Below are 24,664 nucleotides of genomic sequence, written 5' to 3' on the forward strand. Positions count from 1 at the left end.
AGGGTGCTGGGTCACTGCCTTACCCAGGAGCTAGGAAACTAGTGATGTAAAAGCACCTTTGTCACAGAGATCCCAAAACGTTAGGAAATCATTTCTATAGGGAACAGGATAAGCTATAAGCAATTGCAGAATGGAAAACATTTGACTGGAGCCTGCTCTGGGCCATACACTGTACACAATTAGCTTTAACTGCTGAACTTTCACCAAATAGCCTTCTCCAAAATCACAACCTTTTGTTTCACAGATGTGAGTGTTGTCATGCCCTGCCTGCTACATGGTGAGGTCTGTGGGGGAGGAAACCTCATTCTGTGTGGTTTCAGAGCCTCATGCAAGAGCCCTGAGCAGGCCAGACTGAAGGTGACTTCTTCTTATCAATACGGCCAAAGTGTACTCCTAGACATGAAATGTTTGTCGGGCAGTTATATATAAATTTGAAGACCCATCCATCTTCCTCCAGTAGTTATCCAGATTCAAGTTAATCATCTCACAATGTATTTCAGAAAGAAAATGTCACACAAACTATGCTTCTGTGACTTGTGACCTCTTCTGCCATCTGTTCCTTTGCCCAAGTCCACACCATTTCTGGAACACTTGCTAAACTCACCTACGTTGTCAATGAAACACCTGAACGTAACAAATGCAAGCCCAAAACACTTAACAGGGCATCTACAGAACAAGAAGTGTTAGGAAACAATAACTAGTTTCTAGACAGACAAAAAGAACCTGAAAGAAAAGTCAATCAAAAGACGACACAGAAAAGATGGTAGGAAAGGAATGCAAATAAAAGACCTGACATACCAAATGGGAACCAAAAATAATGTTGCTTTTGGTCATCTTGGGACCTAGTAATTACATCAATTTGAAATACTTTGAAAAGCACTACGGAAATACACAGCAAACTGGATCACAGTTAACAAAAAAAGCCATTTTGTTTTATTGTTTTCAAGCCAGCCAAATTCATGTCATCTGTGAAATGTTTATCATCCAGGGTAAGGACAGCAATCCATCCTGCAGATTTATGTTTACAAGCATTTTGGAACAAATGTTCCTATTTGAACACCCATATGAACCATAAGCATCCAATATGTTTGGATCACTACATTCAGTTTTTGTTAGCAGATCTTTAACTTTCTGAACATTTTACCAAATCAGTGTGGCACTGCTATATATCCTACGGGAACAGGGCACAGAGCACATGTGACAACTCTTCCACATATTCACCAGGGAGTGTTTCTTTCTACTTACATGAAAACTATAGGTCTATTTCTTTTAATTCATAAAAGCAAATGGCATCCGTCTATTTTTGGCATTTATGTGATTGCTGTAGTATCTGAGTTGCTCACCCTTTAATACACTTATTCATCTGCCCTGCGGATGCACAGCTGTCAGCAGCATAAGGAGGTTTTACAAAATTTCAGGAACTGAACACAACACTTCCAGTTCCACTAACCCACATCATTTCTAAATTAAAATATGCTTCCCTGGCCTCAGGACATGTAAAGTACCAACCCAAAACACAGAACAGGGCGAGTTTATATGAAAAGTGCTGAACACCACTTACTGCAATAAATAGTTATTGATAATGTTACTATGGTCACAAAGTACATTTATAAAAATATAGGTAAAACGTGTAACAGCACTAATGTTCTACTGAATTGCAGTACTTGAAAGTAAAATTATCATCAAAAACCCTATTGGTACCCAATATCATCACATAAGCTTAGTTCTTGGGTAGAATTTAAAAACAGCCTAACAGGTGTTGAAGTCTCTGTCAGCTTTCCTGCTGGATCACTATTTGCTTGGAGAGATTAACTGCTGGACAAGGAATAACTTGACCCTGGATCTGAAACTTCACAGTTTAGAATTCCCAGTACCAAGGAACAACCATAATTTCCAAGATGACACGCACTGCAAAAACAGGATGATAGGTCACCTCTAAAGGGCTTTATTCCACTTTGCAGGAAACTCGAGTAAGGTAACTTAAAAGTCTGTATTTATCTATAAATGCAGGATTTCTAATGAACAGAAATGTGAAAGAATTATTCCATTTGAAACTGGTAAAAACAGCATCATGAAATAACTGCATCCCTAATTTAAAAAGAAAAAAAATAGATATAGATAGAAGATGCCTTATTATTAGAAATATGGATATTAACTAATTTTTACACCTTACATCTAACATCAACAGGAAATATTGCAGATGCAGGTTTATATACAGAATTTCCTAGAAGTTACAGACTTCAATAGTTTTCTCCACAAACCATGAAGTTTTTAATTTTTTTCAAGAAAAATATTTCATTTTTAAATTAATAACATCAACCTTCAGGTCATCTTAGACATTGTGATTTCTTAAATATAAATGGTTACACATCTAAACTGTTCATTCACCTTTACTTACTAGCCACTGAATAATGATTCTACAAGCCTTACAAAATTAAAGCCATTAACAAAGAACCTTAAAAGTTAACTTAATTCATATGACTTTGAAACTTTCTTGTTAGGTGGCATTTTTTATTATTATTTTTTCCTGACATTAATCCATAAATATATTCATAGCAGAGACAGCTGCTTCCTCTGCCAGGACTGTCATAACCAAAAGGCAGTCATATGCAAGAAAACTTTTACTCCCTAAGTAGGGTTAGGCAGCAAGTTTGGATCAAAAAAGCATACCAGTTACCTTACCTGACCCTTTAAACAAAATCTCAAACATCTAATTCATACTGAAATGTGACAGCACTTAAATAAAATGGCCAGAGAAAAGCCGTGCCCCAAAGTTTTCTTTCTTGCAATCAAAGCAACAAATCTTTTGTAAGTAGGTAAAGAGGATACCTGCACGATTGGCTTCACAGTACATTTCTCCCATCCTTCTCAGTCATTCTCCTGAGAGTGCTCTTGCCTAACTTATTGGCAAGAGCTTGCTGCTTAATCCCCCCCTCCCCAGCCTGAACATTAACCCTTAATTATGCTTTCCAGCTGCTCCACAAGTAGTGAGTGCCACATCTTTGACAAGCAATGTGAGCTCAAGGCAGAGAGCTAAAAACCAAACAAAACCCCCACCAAAACAGTTCAGATAACTGCGAGTCCCCTTATTCAGTGACTCATTCCAGGCAAAACACTTGACCCCCTTGCAGCAGTCATCTTCCTTATAAGACTGGTTTTAAAAGCAGGACCTAATCAATAGCTGATGTTGTGTATGACCTGAGCTTAAGCATATAAATTAAATACAAAATAAAGCAGGTTCAAGGGTGAAACTCACATACAGGGCTACTGAGGGGTCACAAAAAAAGTAGAAGGAAGAAGAAAAAAAATGAAAAAAAAAATCAATCTCATTTCTAAAGCTAATTTTCACACCAGAAGGATCTATTTCCCACCACACATCATGACAAGCAATTTGTAAGGTGTATGAAAAAGAATAATGTTTTGCTGCACTGAGAAGTAGACTGGATGCAGTAACTTGTATGTTGTGCACCTGGAAATGCAGCAAGAACTGCTTACGGGGATCTTAATGTAAACCATTTGCCTTAAGAAATCTTGTGCACCACGTCACAGTTTTATATAGCACATTAGTTTATGTTTAAATGAGTTAAATTCTGGGGTTTGGTGGTTTTGTTTTTTTTTTGGAAAAGCATCATTCTATATTCCAGTATTAACTATCATGCCTGCCTTATAAGCAACTTCTGATTGACAGGATATTGAGGCAGAATTATATAGGGAAATAATCTTGATCATTCTTGAAAGTCTCATGTTCCTTCAAAAGAACAATTAAGAAATCCTCACTTTCCCTAGTAAAACAAGAGAAAGGAAGAATAATTCTAAGTGTGAGAATAGCACCTTGGACAAGCTGTGTATGCATATTATCACAGCGTTACTGTACTACTACTGTTCAATGATTTGGAAAAATAACTCTAAAAAGAGCTTTAAAAAAAACCACAAAAGACTGGAGCAGAGGTTACTTCCACATGAAGACAGAATTCTCTCATTTGTTTCTTTGACATTTATGGGACTACCAAAGGGTAAACAAAAGCAAAATTAGATCCCACAGGCTTTTGGTAGGAAAAAAAGTGGAGGAAAATGATACTCGGTAGCAGAAATCAGTTGTACAAATGAGACCATCATCTAACAGCCCTTTCCAATGCTGCCATCTCGCATTCGCCCTATGTCATCTGGTCTTAGACAAAAGGGGTTTTATTCTTGCCTACCTCAAAGCTATTTTACTAAAGCCATTCTCAGCTTTACACCTAGATAATCAACTTTACACTATTTCTACTAATCTCATAACAGTGTGTGAGTTAATCTTCAGAGTGCCTGAAGATTCCCTCTGTGCTTCACTTAGACCCTTATTTTACATTGGAAGAAAACATTGCAGAACCAAGCACAAACATGACTTTTTTAAAATAAAAGAAAATGAGGATCCTCCACAGGATCTTCTTAATATCCATGTAGGATTTACACAATCTGAGCTTCTTTTGAGGAAACTTTCAACTGATGCAGCAATTTAGCTGTTTAAAAGGACTGTAACATCCCTCCCTGTATGAACACAGCGAACATATGTTCATATAAAACCAATTTACGATGAAAAGACTGTAAAATACAACTATACCATTACAGTTTAATTCTTTTGTCCTCCAAAAATGTTTTCATTTCAAGGCATAACAATTGTGATTGAATTGAATTGCAGGTGGCTTTGTTTTCCTACGGCCACTTTATCTCATGGAGCCACCCAACTGCAAGATAGCGAAGCCATATAACAGACTGAATCACTGAATGAGAAACAAAATCATTCCCTTCTGTGCTCTAAATGTGGCAAGAAACTATATAGGCTTTGTCGTCATCGTCGTTTTAAATACCCAGTTCTGCTCTCTCACAGAAAGCTGCAGCTGAGTTGAGGACTGACAATAGCCAAGCAGCAGCCTTGCTGAGGTGGGGTCAAGAAGGGGGGACATCCATCTTATTTTGTGGTCAAGGAAGAGCGGTGCAGGAAATCTAGTCCCCCAATCAATTACTGAAATTAATTTTTGAGCCTAAGTCATTGCCTTCTGGAGAAAACAAGAATCCATTTACTTACCCGTTTTGCACCAGTGTTTTCATCACTTTTTTTTTTTTTTTAATGAAGTTAGATTAAAAATAACAATTGTTATCCAGAAAAAGTGATGCAGTATTAATTAAGAAATGAGGAAGTTTTATTCACCGTAAAAGGTACAACAAATCCAGGAACACTGTTGCTTATTTACAAAATGAAATATCAAAACTTAATCCCAGTGAAATGGTAAAACAACTTGAGACTCCAGATACCCACAGTATCTCTGCCTTAAAAAAAGCACATTGGCTCTTCAGAACTGATTCTGAGCAGCAGGTCAGCACTCCCTGCAGATCCCTTCGCTGTAGGCAAGATCTCCAATTTTGCACAGAACTGGTCCTGCCAGACAAGTCCCACGGCAAAGCGTGACATTGCCACGGAATGAGCAGGCGCTGCCCGACTCCTGCTCTTGTGCACCAAAAGACTCTTTTTCTCGCTAGCTAAAAGGCATGTGTTGCACTGACTGAAGAGCCAAGCTGAAACACAGGGGGAGAGGAGAAAAGAAAAAAAAAAAAAAAACCATGACTACTCAAGCTATGGTTTTAACTTTGTCCAGCTGGAAAGGTCAAGAGGAGAAGGCAAACTTTGTTCTGCCAGTGGACAGTATTTACAACCACCGTTTATCCATGGAGTCTGCACTAAAATGATATTGCTATGCTGTTTTGGCTAGAGACTGCATACGCTGACCCCTCCGTGCCCAGCACAGTACCGGAATAATTCCATACAAAAGGTTTGCATTAAATGTAATGAAGCAAATGACAAAATCAATAAACCTGGAATGGTGCGGCTATCATAAAAATGATGTAAATTCAGAGTTCACAGTGGTTATGAAGCTATTTAGAATTATAATTAAAACCAGTACTTTTTTTTTTTCAGAATAAAAGCTCCTTTTGACAATCAGATGAATGCTACAGGAAATTTTCAACAAATGTATTCAAAATTAAGGTATGGCACAAAGACAGAATAAATTATCCAAAGATAAACTGTAGGCATAGGTTAGCCCCCAAAAGTACAAAATAAAGAAAATTTGATTTTCATACTTTTTCAACTGATGTCATATCCCATTTTAATCAAGTTCTATATCAAAAGGACAGTAAGAATACCACATAGCCTGTTTTTAAATCATGGTATTTTCTGGAGTTTGTTTCTGTCAAAGAGACTTTTGTAAGACTATTAAAACAGAAAAGGGCCAAATCTGCTATTCATTACTCTCCGTACAAAAGCGGTGCTGCAGCATGGGTGCTGCATCAAAATTTATCTATGCTTTATTAGGATAAAAGAATAATGAGTCCAGAAAGCACCAAGCAGAGCTCAGCGAAATAAGTAAGCAGATAAGTAATCTCTGGAAATATCAGTAGTCACCCTGAGTTTTTGTGGCAGATTTCAAACCCCAGATAACAGATCCCATTCAAACTTAGGGGTGAGGTTTTCCTTTGTCAAGCTGTGGACACGGAGCTTGGGGCTTCATTTAAAAATTTACAGCAATGTCACATTTAGGCAAGTGAATTATGTACAACTTAAATCTCTAGATTCCTGAAAGTCATTTTTTAACTATTTTCCACCTAATCAAATGGAAAATTCACTACAAATTTTAAAAGTGACCATCAAGCCTGGGGTTTTCACACCCGAATACTGTACTTTTTCAGACTCCTGTGCAAACTGTTCACATTGCTCTGTCAGATGTGCTGTTTTCCTGACGTGAATGACACATCCATGTCACTCTTCAAAACCCCCACTGATGACCAACTTACAGAGCTGTATTGCTAATGGCTACAGAAGAAGCCCTCTTAGGCAGGAGAGGGCAATAAATTATGCAAAACAGAAAGCATAAGGAAGATCAGAACAGAATTTGAAGTAGATGGAAAGGATGACTTAGGCCTGTGTGGTACATTTTGTCTTTCTTGTCATCAGCATTAGGATTTTACCATAAGAACAAGGAAAGTGCAGCCTTTAAATAGTGCTTGAAATACATTTCCAGAAAAGGAAAAAACAATTGGTATTTATGTTTGTCTTATGCCTACAAGAAATATTTAGAAATCTATGGTTTGCCCCAAAAATGATATTGAAAACAATATATATTGTAGTGGATATAATGAACAGAAATTGGGTAAATTGGAATTATGTATAACCTTATTATGGAGGTAGTCAGCTCTGAGTTGCATCAGAAAAAATGAAAATTATAAAAATATTAAATGCCACCAAACATACATCCTCCTACACTACTAAATACTGCTGGCTTATGTACTTCTATTTTATAGGTAGAGCACACTTAAGAGATATTTCAGCTTTTATTTATCTGACATTTTACTCAGGGGAAAGCAACCTTTACAGTGAGGAAATCTGTTTCTCAGGAGTGATGGTTTGGCTTTTAATGAGTTGTCGGTGACAGATCCCTTGTGGCTAGTTGAGCCCACAACTACGGGCATCCATGAAACAAATACTTCCTGAAATGCAACTGGACAGGAGAACAGAGCAGACATCCACTCTACTTAATGCAGATGTTTTCATTTAAAAAAAAAAAAATCAGCAGTGCATTTTCAATCTGTGAAATCAATCTCAAGTGAAGTACAAGTGGTAGTTTAGCACATTCAACAGATTTAAGCTCACTCTATGCTGGTTAGTCCACCTGGTGTTCTATTTATTAGCGAGGGACATGGGAAAGGGGATCACATAAACAAAAATGTGTTTAAAAAATGCAACTATAGTCTAATCACACTACTAAATATGCCATACGTTTAAATACTTCATGAAATGGTTCTGGAGTTTTCCAGTATTTATCATGTGTGTCGCAGAATTTGCAGGTTATTAGTCTGCACATGTTTCTGCCATTGCTCCCTGATGCATTTGGGACCATCCCAAGTTGTTCAGGAATAAAGTAAGGAAGCAGCATTCCCTTTAGCACCTCTTTTCATAAAATACAGGAATATCCTGCAGGTTGGGACCAAACCCTGCAGTTCACCATGTGAAGAGTTGACACAATACTACTGCAGAGCATTTGCAAAAATGCGCTATCAAGACTGAAATTAGCTCGCTAGCTAGCAAGAGTACTGCTGAACCGGCATCTTTTAGCATCAGTGGACAATGAAAAAATCCCACAAAACTTTCTTCCCAAGAAGGTAATTTTGAACAATGACTACTCCTTAAGGTGTTAAAAGAGAGATATGCAAAAGTTTCAGGATCATAATGACACTTGAAAACCAGAATATTTCTTGACAATCACAACAAACTGGTAGAGACCACAGCTATTCAGAAGGCACTGCCTATGTGTACCATATTCTAGAAAAATGCAGAATTAACTTCTTACTCAACACCCTTTGCTCACCCACAGCCATCCCGCACAAGGCTCTTCTGAAAGGGAAGGGATATAGGGGAAGCCTTCCCTATAGACAGGGCACACACCCATGTGCCCAAGAGGCTGCACTTCCACATACCATCAGGAAGTACAGATGGTGTATGCATTGCCTACTCTTCTCACTGCAGCAAAAATAACAAGAAAAAAGGCTATCCCTATTCACTGCAGGCAGAGAAGAAACTGTGATTAAAAGGATGCAATTTCTGAATTAGAATTAAAGTTTTAATCTCTATATTCCTAACAGGTTTATTCTTGGCTATGGCTGCAGCAGCTATGATGTTCCTGATGGAAACGGACAGGGTGAGCAGTATGGCACCTTCAGCTGGGGGCTAACGAAAATGCAATTCCTCCTTACGCCTTCCTGCCTGCCAGAAGTCAGGCTGCACAGCATTTAGGTTTTCTTGCTTTCTTCCTCTGATTTTTACTGTAAGATAGACAAGAGAAGTTATTTAGAAAGATCAGGGTAGGTAGATTGTAAAGGTTAGTGATTCAGAACTGAATAAACTAGAAGAGAGAAAAGCAAAGGGATGATATATACCAAACTCCTCTCAGACAGTGTAGCCAGCAGCAGTTCCTCAAGCAAAACTGCAATACACAGCCAGTCAGTCCCTGCAAAGGCAGGCCATGACTCTCAAGAGGCAAACGAAGCAACCAACTTCTGTGTCACTTGGCGTGCTGGCACTTTGCATGAGGCCATCTGAAGATGTAAAGAAATAATCTTTACTGTATCACAAAATGTCCGCTGCTAAGACTCAGACTCTCTGCTTGGTTGGTTTTGCATCTCTCACCTTAAATGCATTCTGCATTGTGTAGGGAACATGCATGTGCATTTCAATCAATCATATCTTTTTAATGAGTTAATGTTAAATATATGCTTTTTGCATTTATTATAAGGGGTAGAACAGATGGCAAAAGCTCAAACTAATATATTCATAAAATTAACTTACGCTGCAGGTGATGTTTCTCCATAGAAGGTGGTAACTTGGTAACGTGTTATTTTAATGTTATAATAATGCTGCATTACAACAGAATTTCTAGGAAGGCAAATGTGATGGCCACAGAGATCTCTCTTGAATTCATTATGGTCACTATCACAATGAATACCAATTACAGGAGATAGAAAGGAACACACTGTTGGAATACATTGACTGCAGTGTGAATTTACGGATAAGGAGGAGGAAAATTATTTACAAATTTTTAATGCTGAAGTAATATGAACTCTCCACCCCCTAAAGAGTGCAAAAGGCTTGTCTCTAATGCATATTTTCAAATACCTGACTGTTTCAATACCTCTGACCTGTTTTGCCAGCTCTGAAAACACTCAAAAATACCAGCTGAGATCAAAGCAACTTGAAATCTGTTCCATAATAGTTTATCCTTTCTTTAAATTTTCATGTATTCATATTTAAAATACACTGTACCTTCCATGCACATCATCAAATAGACACATATTGTTCAGTCTATTGAAAGATACATAAGTAAATACACAAGCCAACATGTGATACTCAATTCTCTTCCATCCACTTCATTGCTTTTATTTGAGGCCAACCACTGACTTCAGTAGGCTTACTCCAGATTTTACACCAAATGAGTGGAAAATCTGGCCAACTGTTTATCTTCCTCCTTTTGTTTTACTGCAAACTGCAATAGTACATTGAATACTGTACACAAATGTCAAGAAACTATGGCCAGAAATTTCAGAGGGCTCCAGATAATAGCTTCCCTTGAGAATCCAGACTAAAGGAGTTTTCTAGTGTAACATTTCATTAAGATATACTGCATATTTATGTACAGCAAATAATTCACAATCACTTGCTTGCTTTCTGCTAGTGAAATGGCTACATACAAATCAATCATTATTTCCTTGGGTTTATTCATTATTTTAACTTGACAGGTATGTTTAATTATTTCTATTCTATGGCTGAATTACAAATTTGCTCTGCAGTGCTGGTTGTGATAGATAAAAAAATGATATAGGAACATTTTTATATTTTGTGTAGGTGAATGCAAAATACCTCTTAACGTAAAGAGCAAGTTCAGCTTTTTCCAAAACCTGAATGTGCAATCTAGATGTTTAATTTTTGTAAAAGTCACATGGATCGATGCTAATAGTAGAGGCATGCAGAAAAAAGTAAGAGTATCTTCCAGGAAAAGCCATTTAGAAAATAAGAAGCTGAAACTAATAGTCACAAAAATATTTCACAGTACTCACACAGCTTTGATTTTTTACATTGCATAGGTAATGCAACCACTAGGAAAATAAATGTGTACTGGCTTACAGAAGTGTTAAATGTTACATATATGCTGATGTATTTCTGCATTTTTTAAAAAAAATCCAAATGCTTCATTTCTTCCTCCAAAGGAACCTTTCAGGCTATAAAGAAGGATATTACCCACAATTTCCTAAGTGGCCCCAGGATGCAAGGAAAGAAGCTTGCAGGTCTAGTAATATGAGCTATTATCTTATGTGCGGTTGAGAAATATTTAGACAGAAATGCAATAAGCCTGTATTATCCTGACAGATGAACATGTTAGCTTGTGTTTTTTCTGAATCCCAATGCTACAAAACTCTATCTTATAGTCAAAGCCTACAAAAGGAGAAAGACAGAAGCTGAATAATGCACAAAACTGAGTTCCAGTGAATCAAGAACAAGAAATGGAGCAAGTCCTCACAGAAAAAGCAGTAACTGTGTAATTTCATGTGGCTCTAGCTCTGTGTGGTGTTCAAATGGGGTGTCTACACTGTCAGGTGGGCTCCCCCTCTGCTCTGCTGCTCTGTCATTCTCCCCATGCATCTGCACTGCATACATAGAATCATAGAATCATAGAATAATTTAGGTTGGATCTTCGTGTTTTCCTTTTAGTGAATCATTTAGTTTCCCTGGCTGCAAGATGTTGATGTGAAACAGAGGACCGTGCACAGAAGAGCTTGAACCCTACAGATAGTATGGACACGGGCCAGTTCCTACCACCAGCACTTACTCCTTGATGTGGGTCATGGAGGCTGCATTGTCATAGACACCGACACCAAGTCTATGCACTCTGTATATACGTGAGATGTACGTTTGCACTTTCACTGCTTACAGAGTAGCTTTTCCTTCAGTCTGAAAGGTGCAAGATGGGAATGGGTGACAATGGAGCAAAGGCTGAGGGAAACACACAACCAGAGTCTTGCCATTTTAGTCTCTGCTTGCTGGTAAGTGTCAGGCTATTGATTTTTCTTACTGCAGCACTGCAAAACAAAGGAATAAACTTCTGTCAAGAGATGGCAGAAGGATACAGGGCAGCAACTTGCCAGGAACAGTAATTCTTTGAAATCTGTCCTATGCATTTCTTATGGGGGAATGATCCCTGCAAGACAACAAGCCCCAATATCATCATGCCTCCAAGAATCACATTCCTACTATGCTTTGCAATCCTCACACAGTTTGATTGGTTATGTTCAGCTTCACAGTCCTGAAGAGAGCACAGCGAGAGGAAGAGCTGGCAGCATACTGCCAGTAACCACAACCAACACCTTAAAAGAATGGTTGCTGCTTTTACAGCATCTTTATTGAGTCAACCTCTGCATATTCCTATTCTGGGAATCTGGCTGCCCTCAGTAGGGTGGGCCGGGCAGGCTAATTCAACAGAAACTGCAGGAATGTCTCACCAGAGAAACACTCATCTGAATGCCAAGACGTGATACAAGCAGGGTAAACGTGTAGAAGTCCAAGAAGCGTCTCTATCTATTTTTATGATGGAAGGCCGCAGCTGACAGTGCTGAGTTAGCCCAAAGGTCAACAAGACCCAAATCCATATACTTTAATTCTTGAAATAAATGTACTTACCTAGGGCTAGATTCCTGCAAGAAACATTTCCTGTTCTCTAAGTAATAAGTAACAGAAATTGAATACAGGTGCACACTGCAAGCTGGCCCTCTCTTGCCCTTGCTTGTTCAACTTTTTTAGGACCGCTGAGTAGCGTTTATGCATCTATTCCACAACATGTTCAAAGTGTCTGTTTACACCAAATTCCCATATAAGTTCATTATTGGTAATGGACATTATATGTTCATGAAATTTTCTAAAAGCTGTATATTTCTATATTTTAATTAGAAATAGACTTACTAACTTATTCTTTGTGTGCAGATTCTTCCTTTGATTTTATAGTCAAGCAGCAGAAAACACTTCATATGAAAATAATTCACACAACAAAATTCGCCCCGCTTGGGAGTTTTAAAACCTCAACTTGCCAGCCTCTGCTTTGGCTTTGCCTTGTGCAAAAACATTGGCCTCCCTGACATTTAAAAGCTCTTCTCTAGTACAGCCCTTATGCGAGCCCATTTTCCTAGGCTCACTGCTCTGCTAAGAGAATAACAAAAGATAGAAAACTTTTTCCATTTAAAAAGAAAAGCATGGTGAAAAATATCCTGAAACTTTACTTTCTATAACACTTTTTTTTTCTTTCCTATCATCTTAACATTGATTTTTTTAAATGACCAAAATCGTATTGGTACCAAGCCAGTTCTGCAGTCCTGGTGCTAGACGGACATCACCAAAGACTCTCACTGCTTAGCACATGCAGCAGCACCTCTTCCATTAAATTCAGGAATTTTTTTTTTTTTTTTTTTTTTCTTTTTTACACCAGTATACTCCAACTGGACACAGCCTGCCACTTTGTGTTGCTTACTGCTATGGCCATGCAGAGATAGGGTAGTTCTCACAGGGTTTCCAAATGGCACCCACTGGAATTTATATTAAGCCCTTAGGCTGCATATTTCGGAGCCTGTATCCAAAAGGAATTCATGCCCCAGCTTAGTCTATTGCATCAACTTCTCTGCATTTTTTCCTGAGGGAAGCTTTCCAAACTGCTGTTAAAGACAGCACTAATCTGGAGATTTTCACGTGGTCTAGCACTTGCTGTGTCCCTATTATAATATCTACAGCATTATTATTTTGCCATGACATCTGGACACTTTATGTAGAAACTGGAAGGATTGGAGGCCATGTTAAATGTCAAGCCATGAAAACAGAGGCAATTCCTTGCCAGCCTTTCCCTATACAAATTTTAGAGATAAATTGGAAAGGGTTGGGGAGTGCAGGAGAATATGAAACTTTATTTCTTATGTCTAAAAGTCTCCAAGATCCCTCAAAACCATGCTTTATGAGGTGGAAGAACTCGGAGATAGTACAATAAATCTGCAAAGTGATAACCGTAGAACCAGCCAACCCTGATGCTATCACATTAGTGCATATATGTCAGAGAGTCACCAAGTGATTAGCAGTGCAGGTGTTTGAGCAGCTGAATGGCACTGAAAGGCAAAGACTCATTCTCCTCCTCTAGGTGCTTGAACACTCGCGCTCATTGGCATGGTCATTTCTGTGACTCAGAAGGGAGCAATCTGGCTGCCAAATCTAGACTGAGAATGAGAATTGGCATGTTTAAGCTTACCGCTTAAAGCTTTAAGAGCTTTAAATATTAACTTGGTTCAACTTGCATCACACTCTTACAGTTATTGCTGCAGAAATTTCAATGCGTTTCCAGCAGCAAGTTGGCTCACGATTTTGTCACATTCTTGTCAGCAACTCATAGGCCACTAGTCTGTGTCTGGAAGCAACAGTCATCTGATGAAATGAACTACCCTGGATACACAATTCATCCATTCCTTATCAAGAAAAAATGACTATAGATCTGAATGAAAAGTCTGCTGCTTCTGCTATTTATCGAAACAATCAGCACTCGTGACTCACATCAGCAAATCTATTAATTAGACTACTAAGCTTTGTGCTCCTGCTGAGCCCGAGGTTGGACTAGATGACCTCCAGAGGTCATTTCCAACCAGAATTGTTTTATGATTCTGTGATAACTTCAGTATTCCTGAAAGACAGAAACAGTGGCTACAGGGAAGCACTCCTGATACTGTGTCTTTCACAGCAAAAGAATAGATACTGCCTAACTTGACAGTCACAGTTTTTTGTTAAAGCTTTAGATCCCAACATTTATAGAGTTCCTCTAAGCACACCAGCCACCCATCCCTTGCTATCAGCTCATGTAAAGGTGACACCCTGGTTCCTTCTGCACTGAGACTGGGTACATAAATCAAAGAACACCTGTGATTTTTCTGACAGCTTGCCAGAGGTGAAATAAAATCTGAATATAAAAGTTGCTATTTTAAATGAAGGTAGAGAACTAACAGTGAATTATAGCTGGGAAAGCTAGATTTTCTGAAACAAAACACCATCTATTGTTCCTCTAGATTACACAATGTAAGTAAAGTACATGCTAAGATGACAAAAAAGCCATGCTTCTGTCTAAAAGCCACAAACTTCTTCCCACTATAAACTATATTCTCCAATATTTTCCCATGTCTTAAAAACTAGATCTCTTTACACAGGTCCTCTGATTCTCCTCCACCAAAGAGGAGGCTTACATGAGTTTAAATGGCTCCTCAAGATGTGTTTTCTCAAGCTGACATTCAGGTAAAAAAGCCTTCACACCTGAAAAGCTAAAGTCACTTGAATGTACATGAAGTAAGTAACAAACCATTGAAGAAACACAAGCTTAGTACGCTGAATGCCTGCAGAAACAGCTATAAATGTTATATGACATACAAAAGTCTTCACATTCTGTCTGTCCCAAAGTCTCCAGAGGAACCTTGCACAGTGCTCAGAGAGCAAGCAGGGGGCACCTCACAGCGTTGCTCCTGTGCCTGTGTTCTCCAGTTTGGGGGAAGTCCTGCTTTGGTCTTTTGCAGTGCTGTCTCCTTTGCACAAACCCCAGACATGCCCTGCAACACAGCATCACCAGAGAAAGTACAAGAATTGTGCTTTGCCTTTGGATACAGATGTGGTCACATTGACTCATGCTCACTGTCCTTAACAGTTTCCATGCTGCCTATAGAAAAAAATTTAGTCTGGATGCTGAAGAGGTTGTTCATTGGGGCAGGAAATGAAAACAGAGCATGGGTATGTTGCAAGACTGTAGAGAAGTGCTGCTTCTTAGATCTCCTTCAGCTGGTTCTTCTACTAAATAAACAAAAAATCCACACTACTTACACTATGCTTACCATATTTAACACTTTGGGGTACCAGATTTCAGCTACTGGCATGGTAACACAGTGCTAATACTAATGGCTCTGAAATGGTTCTCAGAGTGGCTACAACTTTTCTCAGGAAATCCTGACTCTCTGCCAACTTGCTGGCTGTTATTTCCTTTTTCAATTCACCTTGTGTTGACTCTAATGATGCCAATGGTGCATTAGTGTGTGGGTGTTCACAAAAATGCATTTGTGGTACGTAACATGTAAGAGCCTCTAGCAGCTCTGCAAATACAGAACTGAAAGTCTTTATTTACACATATTTCAGACTGTATGTTACAGAAAATGGCTAGGACAGACTAGCTTCATTAGCACAAACGGTAAAATGGCTTTTAAAAATTATTTTAATTTTCAATACAAACTGTCAAAGCATGCACAGTTAATTTCCCACATTACTTTTTCATCTTCTGATGTTTGTGCTCAACTACTGTGCCTGTGTGCCCCATTTTTCCATCGTTACCTCCCACCCAAGTGGTGGGACAGAAAATTTAATCTAACTGAAATATTTCAATTTCACCCCTAAGTTCTACCAGCTCTTTTCCTACGTAAATCTTGCTTCAAGGCTTGGACCGTGATTTCACTGGATTTTGCAGGACAGTACTGCAGGGAGTAGTGAAGCCTTTAACTATACTTTTTTCTTTGCTCAAAACTTCCCCAGGTGTGTTGCACAGTGTACATGTGGAGCAAAGTAGCAGGTGAGGCCCTGGACAATAACCTGCTGCACACACAATGGTCCACAGCTCCCTTTTGTGTTGCACAGAGCTAACCATGCGGTACTCAAACAAATTGTACCAGCCAATCATAACTTAGGGAGAATGTTTTTCACCACAAATATTAATGAAGTTGTCACTTACAAGTTCTTCACATCAATGATTCCTCGAAAGGCCTTTCTAGGGACTCCTTTTATCTGATTTTCACTCAGGTCTCTGAATAAGGGAAGAGAAAAAAAAATACATTGTATTAACAAACAGAAGACATTTCTCAAATCTACATGAGATAATGGAACATAATCATGCTTGGAAAAGTAGATGTTTATGGATTTGTTATACCACACAATGTTTTCAATTTTCTTTATCTCCTCTAGAGGTCCGTCACATGAGCTGAAATGACTCTCCAATGAAAACCACCAGAATTCATGATACAAATGACAGAACTTCCAGAAAACATCACTCAAATGCAGTCACAACACTTGCACAATGCCATGATTCACTGTCAGAGTACCTGCAGCCAAATCTTATGCCTTGAAATTGCAACCCTGTAACGTAAATATAATTTTCTCACCATGCTCCTGTTTGTTTACTGACTGAAAAAATACTTGGCTACCCCTGCTCAGATTACAGCCCCTTATTTGAAATTAATATTCAGGAAAAACATGACAATCATTCTCTTGTGAGTTTTGTAGATTTATCTTGATCTGCTGCATTAAAAGAAACCCCCCACTGCGTTGTATATCAATGGGAACGACAAAATTTTTAACCTTGTTTAAAAAGAAAAAAAAAACAGCCGCAATTCAAAATGTCTTGCTAGTACTTAAAACATTACCAAATGTTTCAATTTAAATCATTATTACATCTGCATTGTGAGCACAGGTAAAGCAACGAGCACTGCAGGTTACATTTTTTTGTTACACAACCTGCATTCGGTTGCTTTTTCCTTTGATGAACTATAAATATATTTTCCAAGTTCACAACCTCCTACCAGCACCAACAGAGGCAGGAAGGAGGGCATCAGGAATGGGGGGGAAACAGACAGAGAATCAGAAAGTTGGAATGTTTTCAGGCTAAGGAAAAGCAGCACTGACAATGATTTCTTTGCTGGTGCCCTGTCGGCATGGAAAAGAGGGAGTGATTTCACTCTGGTTCAGGATACAAAGTGGGGGGAAGAGAGAAGTGTAGGAAGGTGAAAGGAAAGCAGAAGAGTGGGAAAGAAAAATGGAAGAAATAAGCAAATGGAGGAAATGGAAGGCACAGGCATGGCTGGAGAAAGGACAAAGAAAGGTGATACCACAGCACAGGGTATTACACAGTGCATCATTTGGTGTGACTGTGTCCCTATGCTATAGAAACCCAAGACTTGGCCCCATTTTCAGAAAGAAACCCTGGCTTTCTAATGGGTATTAAGATTGAATGGCAGTCATCTGTACTCACCACCAGATACTCTTTTCTGTAAGTACATTTTGTGTTGCAGCAAGCCTCCTTTCTAGTCTCCACCAAATTGGCTTTATCAAATGAGAGGCCAGAAATCAGAGCCTGTCACAAAAGCCCACAGTGACATTGTGGGTCAAGAGGTGTCACGCAGGGCTTTCTTCTGCTTTCCATCAGGCAGATAGAAAAAAAAGGGGACTATGTCCTTGTCATGAGACTAATTCAATTTATACCAGTCATGCAGTCTACACCAAATTCTCAAAGTAGCCACAATTGTCCATTCAGGCTATCACAAACAAAAATGTGCTGCTGGATACAAGTCTCTTTTTCAAGCCAAATTAAAATTCTTTGTGACCTTCACAATTTGTTTAACACTGATCCACACCCTGACCCTTCCTTCACCTCCCGTTTCTTTTGCTAGCGACAAAATATTAGTTCTTTAAAAGACAGACCTTCAACCCAGACAAATGATCAGACAACCTGAAAGGAGAAGAGTTGAAAGTAAAGTGTATTTCAGACCTATAAGAAGGAAGTCTTATGCTGAAGACCTATTTCATGACAGGGAGTCACTTTGCTGTGACAGCAAGGCACAGCAAAGCTACAGCCAATGGTAAAAGTGTGACAAAATGGCTTAGGAAAGCAAAAATTAGTAAGATCTGAAAGCAAGAGACACACAAAGTAGAACAAAAAGGGCTTGACAAAGTAGAATTGTGTGATCAAATAAAATTACACTAAAACCACTGACACCTCAAGTTGCATTTGTCCAGCATTTTACTGTGCATTATTTCAAAACAGGTTTAAAAATAAATCAGGTTTTCAAGTATTTTTTTCTAATATTATTGTGGTCTGAAAGGGCTAATTTATATTCTTGCTTTCTGCTTTGTCTTTATGCTCAGCTCTCACTTGCAGTCAGGCAAAAACAGGGGACTGTAGGAAATTAATCCATTTTCTATGACAATCTTCTTGTAAATTGTATTAATTTTATTTTCCATTTAGGCACTCTCCTCTAGCTAACAATACTGCCTCTCTAAACCTCCAGGACTGTGGACTGATTTCATAAATATCTCTAGTGGTCTGAAGAACTGACAGCCTGCATGGCATTAGTGACACAGCGTCAAAGAAAATTCACAACTGCATGCTTAATTTTCTGTAACTGCCTTCTCACAATTATAATCATCCCTTTTTGAGACAGACAGAAGAGCATTCGTCTCTGCTTCGTAACACTGTGCCAAACTTTTGTTGAGCATCTTTTATAACCAAGCAAACACCAACCAGGCTCAGCCCGTGAACTTCACAAAATTTGCTCTGAGGGAGCAGAAGGCTGTAACAAGCAACTTGTTTACATAGTTTATCTTAAAGTTTCAGCTTTTCATTCCCTACTTCTCATAATAGACATAAAGGGAAGCTCTCACTGACTGTAGGCAAAATTAATATTAGTTATTAATAGTAAATGCAGAAAACCAGGTAAACTAATATAAGGCCAAAAAAAAAAACAAACCCCAAAACCCAACCCAAAATAAAACCGTAAAAAAACAGACAGACAAAAAAGAGTTGTGGTATTCAAGAAAAAACAAACAACTAATCTGAAGAAAAATAGATTATGATTACTAATGCATTTCCTATTTCTTAGACAGAGGTTTCAAGCCATATATTTCTGTAGTGGAAGACAAGTCCAATGCTTGGATGCATGACGGATCCTAAGGAGGAAATCTGAAAAATTCCAGCTTTAGAGAAATATATGCTTCCAAAAATCCTCACCCTAGTAGACAATGTTAGAGAGCTGACCAAAAGTGCTTGACCTAAGCACAAGCTAAAATGTGCGAGTGCATCAGCAGCACCCTCCTTCACAAAGGTTCTTCTGTAGAGAAAGCAGCAAGCCCAACAATGACGGAAACACGGTCATTTGCATTCTGATCAAATTGACATGTTGAGCTAAAAGAACGTTTTTGGATTAAATTATTTTTCCTCTTATTTCGATAAATACAGACAAGTTGCATCCAGTTCAGCCTGCCACACAGCTTTCCAGCAGTGCAAATGGCACAGAGATTCTGCAGCCAGCCACAGCTTCAATAAAGTGTAGTCTCTTTTCAGAAGTGCCCCCGTGACTCCTTCATACAGGGGTCCCATCTGATGGAAACACGCTTGAAAAGCCCTTGGCAGCAGATCACTGAGGAACTGACCAGGTGAAAAGCACAGCACATAACAACAGCGGACACGTCTGACCAGCAGCTTCCACAGCCAGCAGCGTGTGGTGAACGCCCCTAAGGAAACAGCACTCTCATTTCAGAGATGGGGAAACAGAGCCACAGAGATATTAAAGAACTTTGACTTCAAGTTCGCATAGATCAGAGATGCAGGAGCTAACAAAATCCAGCAGCTGTGGCTCACATGCCCTCACAGCACAGCAGACCACACGTTAGTCTAATCCAGAGTCAAACAAGAGTTGGCACAAGTCAATAGATTTTTTCGGGTTTTATTTTAATTTAACTAAAATGCTTTGGACACAGATTAACTCCCTCTGCAAGTCTAATATTGTTTTCCTGATCTTCAAATGTGAATTGCAAGAGCCTTACTAATAAAAGGATTGGAAAGGAAAAAAAACCCACCCAAAACTGCTGATGTTTTTTAAATGCCTCCATAGTCTTTGCTGCAATGTTGGGTTTTAGCTTCCTGCTTTAACACTGGTTATTGCTTCCTAACTGAAATTTCAACTCTCTATCATAGCAATAAAATACATTAAGACCCTTTTTTTTTAATTTGCTAGTGACAGAACATAAATCAGTTAATTGGAATACAGACACTATGAATGTTCATAAAATAAGAGTCTTCACTTGAACTACAGATCTAAAACATTAAAATTTCTACTTTAATATAACTTGCAAGGTTACGGTGGTACTGAAAATAAGATGTACTATATGAAAACCAAAAAATCAACACTGATAGCATTATGCTTAGGTTGTCTCCCTTTTCAAAGACAAAAAAAACCCATTTGAGCATTTACCAGTTATCTTCCAGATCTTTTTTGGCATACAGATTCTAAAATTTAAAAATACTATTTTTAAACAAAGAACTGCCTGAAAAGCAGTTTGATTAAGAAGTATTTACTGTGGTTGAACACTACTCTTTTATTATTTCTCCTGCTCAAATGGGCTAAAAGAAAGATCACCATTCAGTGTTAGCCAATGAAGAACTAGACTGGCCTTTAATGTCTAAAAAGTTTAATGCAAAGACTTAAAGAACTAGTCATCAAGAGCAAATGATTCATAGCCAAGCATGTATCTTTCCCAGTATGTTATTGTATGTTGATCCCATAATAAAACAGTAAACTCACAGAGTTAACCATTAACACATGGAACTACTGCGTTAAGCTAAATTCAGCTGAAATGAAGCAAAAATCCAGAATAACTAACCTGATTCCTTCAAGTACCTTCTAGCTTACGCACAATTCAATTGCTTCTTGGAATAAGAAAGGAGAGCTCACACACAGCTCTCTTTGTAGCAGCTGATACAAAACCGTAAGACAAACACTGGTTGATTAAACTGTATAGACAGCTTGAGAGTGCAAAATAACCAATTGTTTCCCATCATCTCTTCCTGACACAATAATATTGGAAAGTTTATGTTGTTTAGTTTTATTTTGCAAAGCAAGCAATGGAAAGGTATGAATGCTGATTTCAAGCAAGTGTCAGCTGCCATCAATGCTAAGAAATAAATACTTTGCCCACTAGCTTCACTTCAGCTACAGAATATGCAGCTGAGAAAAATGAGAATTAGTTAATCCATGTTAGTAGCTTGTTTACATTCTTTTACCAAATAGGATTTCTGGGTTAAAAACATTTCAGTCTTATGCATTATTATTATTTTACCAAAATAAAATAAAACAACACATTCTTGAGGTTTTGTGCATTAACGTTTAGTGACTATTCTTCAACCCAACATTTCTTTGCAACTGGACTAAAACCACGCTGAACTACTCTGCAAAAGGTCACATACTTAACACAACCTGGTCACTGCAATTTGTCTCATTAGAATTAGTTTTAATTTGTACAGCATGTTACACATAAACTCTATCCTACAACGTTTTACTGAATTAAATAATGCAATTAAAGAGTTAAATAGTAACAGATGGGGAAAAATTAGAGAGTATAATCCAAAGAAAATAGGTATCTCTAAGTAACACATAATAAAATATAAGCAAGTCAGTGAAGTGGGGAATGATACAAGTCAGCTTTTTCATAGCGCAAGAGCTGGAGGAAAGGTAAGTTCTATAGACAGTGAAGAGAGAGGGCAAAGGTACCAATGTTTACTAAGGGAAGAGTTTGCAAGACAAAATGGGGTAACACACACAGAGACCAAAAGAGACCAAAAGACAACGGAAATCCATAGGGAAAAAAAGAAGTTTACTCAATTATAACTGTAACAGTTCCAGCACAGAATATTAATATTCACAGTGTCTTTTTTTTAACTAAAGGCTGTCAAGGAAGCTTTGTTGTCTCCCAGAGTTTCTGTTACAATCCACAACAACTTGCAATGCCTCAAACCCTGCTTAACCTCAAGCATGGCATAACCAGGATCATAAAACAAGCAGCAGAACGGCTGCAGCACAGATTCCTTTCTAATTGCTATAGTTTCCTCTTGCCCATCAATACAATGCCCCTTCAAAGAAGTGCGCAATATTACAGTTAATCTGGTCACATCCTCTTATGCAGCTCCAGCCACTTATTCTCAGGAAGCAGTGCAGAAGGATGCAGATCTGTCTCCTGTGCAATAAGCGTGCACTTGCAAAGGCTGCTGCGCCTTAAAAGTGTGTGAAGAAGACTGAGCCAAGAGAGTGATCACCATACTTGAGGTATGCAAGAAATGGATCTGAATTACTTGCGTGGTAAATGTATCTGAGGTATAAGTGCCAATACGCAGAAGCTCAAGGATGCAGACGTTGAAATCAGATCAAAACAGACTCTGTAAATATATTCAACCACATTTTAAAAAATGTCTTTGTGTCACATTAAGCTGGCCTTTCACTTACAGCAAAGAACAGAAGAATCTTTCCTGTTCTGCCAAAATTGCGTGGCAGTTTTTTAATGGTTAAAATTAATATTTAACCTTTTCAACAGCTATTGTTGAATAAATACTATTCTTATCTAGGACCTATTTTCCTAGTATTTCCAAAACTGTTCAATATTAGAGTTTTTCCTGTTCTATAGATGGATTAACAAATAACTAACTTAGCTGTTGAGGACAATTCGGTAACTTTGAGCCTTGTAAATATGCAAGATAAATTCAAGATATTTATCATCTTCCAGGAGGGAAAAGCATTGACCAAATCAGCTCACTACAATACTGACAAGAACAAGCTGTGGCAAGTCTGACACTCACATCGGCACCTCTGCACTCAGGAGGGGCCTATGCACTCAGTGAAGCAATGGCTTCTCCCTTTCTGTATGTTCAGTGTAAAAGGCAGCATTCGTCATAAAGTAGCAGTTATAGCTCTCTGTCTAAAAGGAAGAATGGTTAAGTCTTGTGGCCCACGGGCTACAAGGCAAGAGCTTAAGAACGATAGTATTGTATAGCATTTACTCTGTGGAAAGTTGGCATCGCTGCTGATTTTCTAAAAGGAAGAAAATTTCTTCTGCTACTACTGCAATGAAAGTATAGCTGTTGACAGCATCTGAGTTCTGCAAAACAAAAGCAGGTCCTACAGATGTTTTGTACCCTGAACAATGCAAGGTGATCATGTTTTTGCTAAATATTATACAGCTGGCTCTCAATTAATGCTCTAGGAAGCTGTTGAGAAACTCTTTCAAGTTTTGTTTTGTTTGTTTTAAGGGAGGGAATTTAGCTCAAAAATTCCAATTAAACCAGTCCTCACTGCTTTCACACAGTCAAGCACTACTGCACAAGTACTACTGCTAAGCTTCCAGATGATAAACACAATGATTTCTTTGTTGATCTGGTTTTACTGTGAGGTGATAGATACTAACTCTATACTTCTAGACTTCAACATTCACTCAGAGCTTCACGTAGTCTAATTAACCCAAGTCACACTCACATACTCTCATTCTGAAGAACAAGAGGCTGAGCTTAAAGACTGGGGAAGGGTGTTTGCTAAGCAATCAAGGAGGAAAAACATCTCAGCAGTAGATAATTATTTTAGCACCATCTTCCGCCTTCTCCAAGGCCAAATTAAAAACCATCTGTTAATAAAGACCCTTCAAGAGATCCGACCTGCATGGACTTTGACAGATTCATGACTTCTGTCCTGACACAACTACAAGGATCACTCAGTACATGGTGAAGTCTTTCTAAATGTTTAAAAGAACAGAGGATACACATTTGTGCATGCTTCATAAGAGGTTTTTAAAAAATTCTTAGTCACTTCAAACAACAAAAAAAATCCCACTCTGTTTCACTAAATTAGACACAGTGCTACAACATTTGGCTGTCGATGCAGCCAACACAAAACCAGAAAAAAATTACATCTACCAGAATATCTTTTACAAGGTTAGTAAATATTTTTATACTAGTTTAAATGAACTGTAAAAATAATCTATGTGTCAATGCCCAATTAAAGGCAACATTTGTCTTTATGACTTCTACAATTCTTCCTCCCTCCTCCTGCCATTTCCGAAATGCCGAGCAAATACTGATCAGACAGCATTTAGGAGCCATTTATTTTAAAACTACCCACCCTGAGACAGATCAGAGTTTTCATTTTAGAAAGCAACATCTGTTTTGTCTTTTGGAACATATGCACAAAATTTAAATTTTACCTCAATGTCTTTATGCTCAACTTCGGACACGTCCAGGAGCAGGAACTGGAAAGTAACTGACAGTGGACTCTGAGGAAGCACTTGACGAGAAGCACCCCTCTAGAAATACAATAAAGCTTCTGACTAATAAATTACAATAAGGCTTCTTTATTAGTAGTATTTGATGTAGGCCTTCAGTGCTTTACAAAACAGTATCAATATAATTAATCCTTCCCTTTTATAGAGGGGACAGTGAGACACAAT

The 24,664-nt window shown here is 38.3% G+C and overlaps 1 protein-coding gene across 1 annotated transcript in view; it reads right to left on the bottom strand.

Annotated features, from left to right (window-relative positions):
- The window catches only part of SLIT3 (slit guidance ligand 3), a 549,457-nt gene that overhangs the window by 245,670 nt on the left and 279,123 nt on the right, over positions 1-24,664 (bottom strand). Inside the window, exon 5 of the mRNA XM_075714742.1 lies at positions 16,362-16,433. Within this exon, the coding sequence (XP_075570857.1) occupies positions 16,362-16,433 (72 nt within the window). The remainder of the gene's footprint in view (positions 1-16,361; positions 16,434-24,664) is intronic.

This window comes from Pelecanus crispus, chromosome 8 (assembly GCF_030463565.1).
Source record: "Pelecanus crispus isolate bPelCri1 chromosome 8, bPelCri1.pri, whole genome shotgun sequence".
In the NCBI taxonomy this organism is placed as follows: domain Eukaryota; kingdom Metazoa; phylum Chordata; class Aves; order Pelecaniformes; family Pelecanidae; genus Pelecanus; species Pelecanus crispus.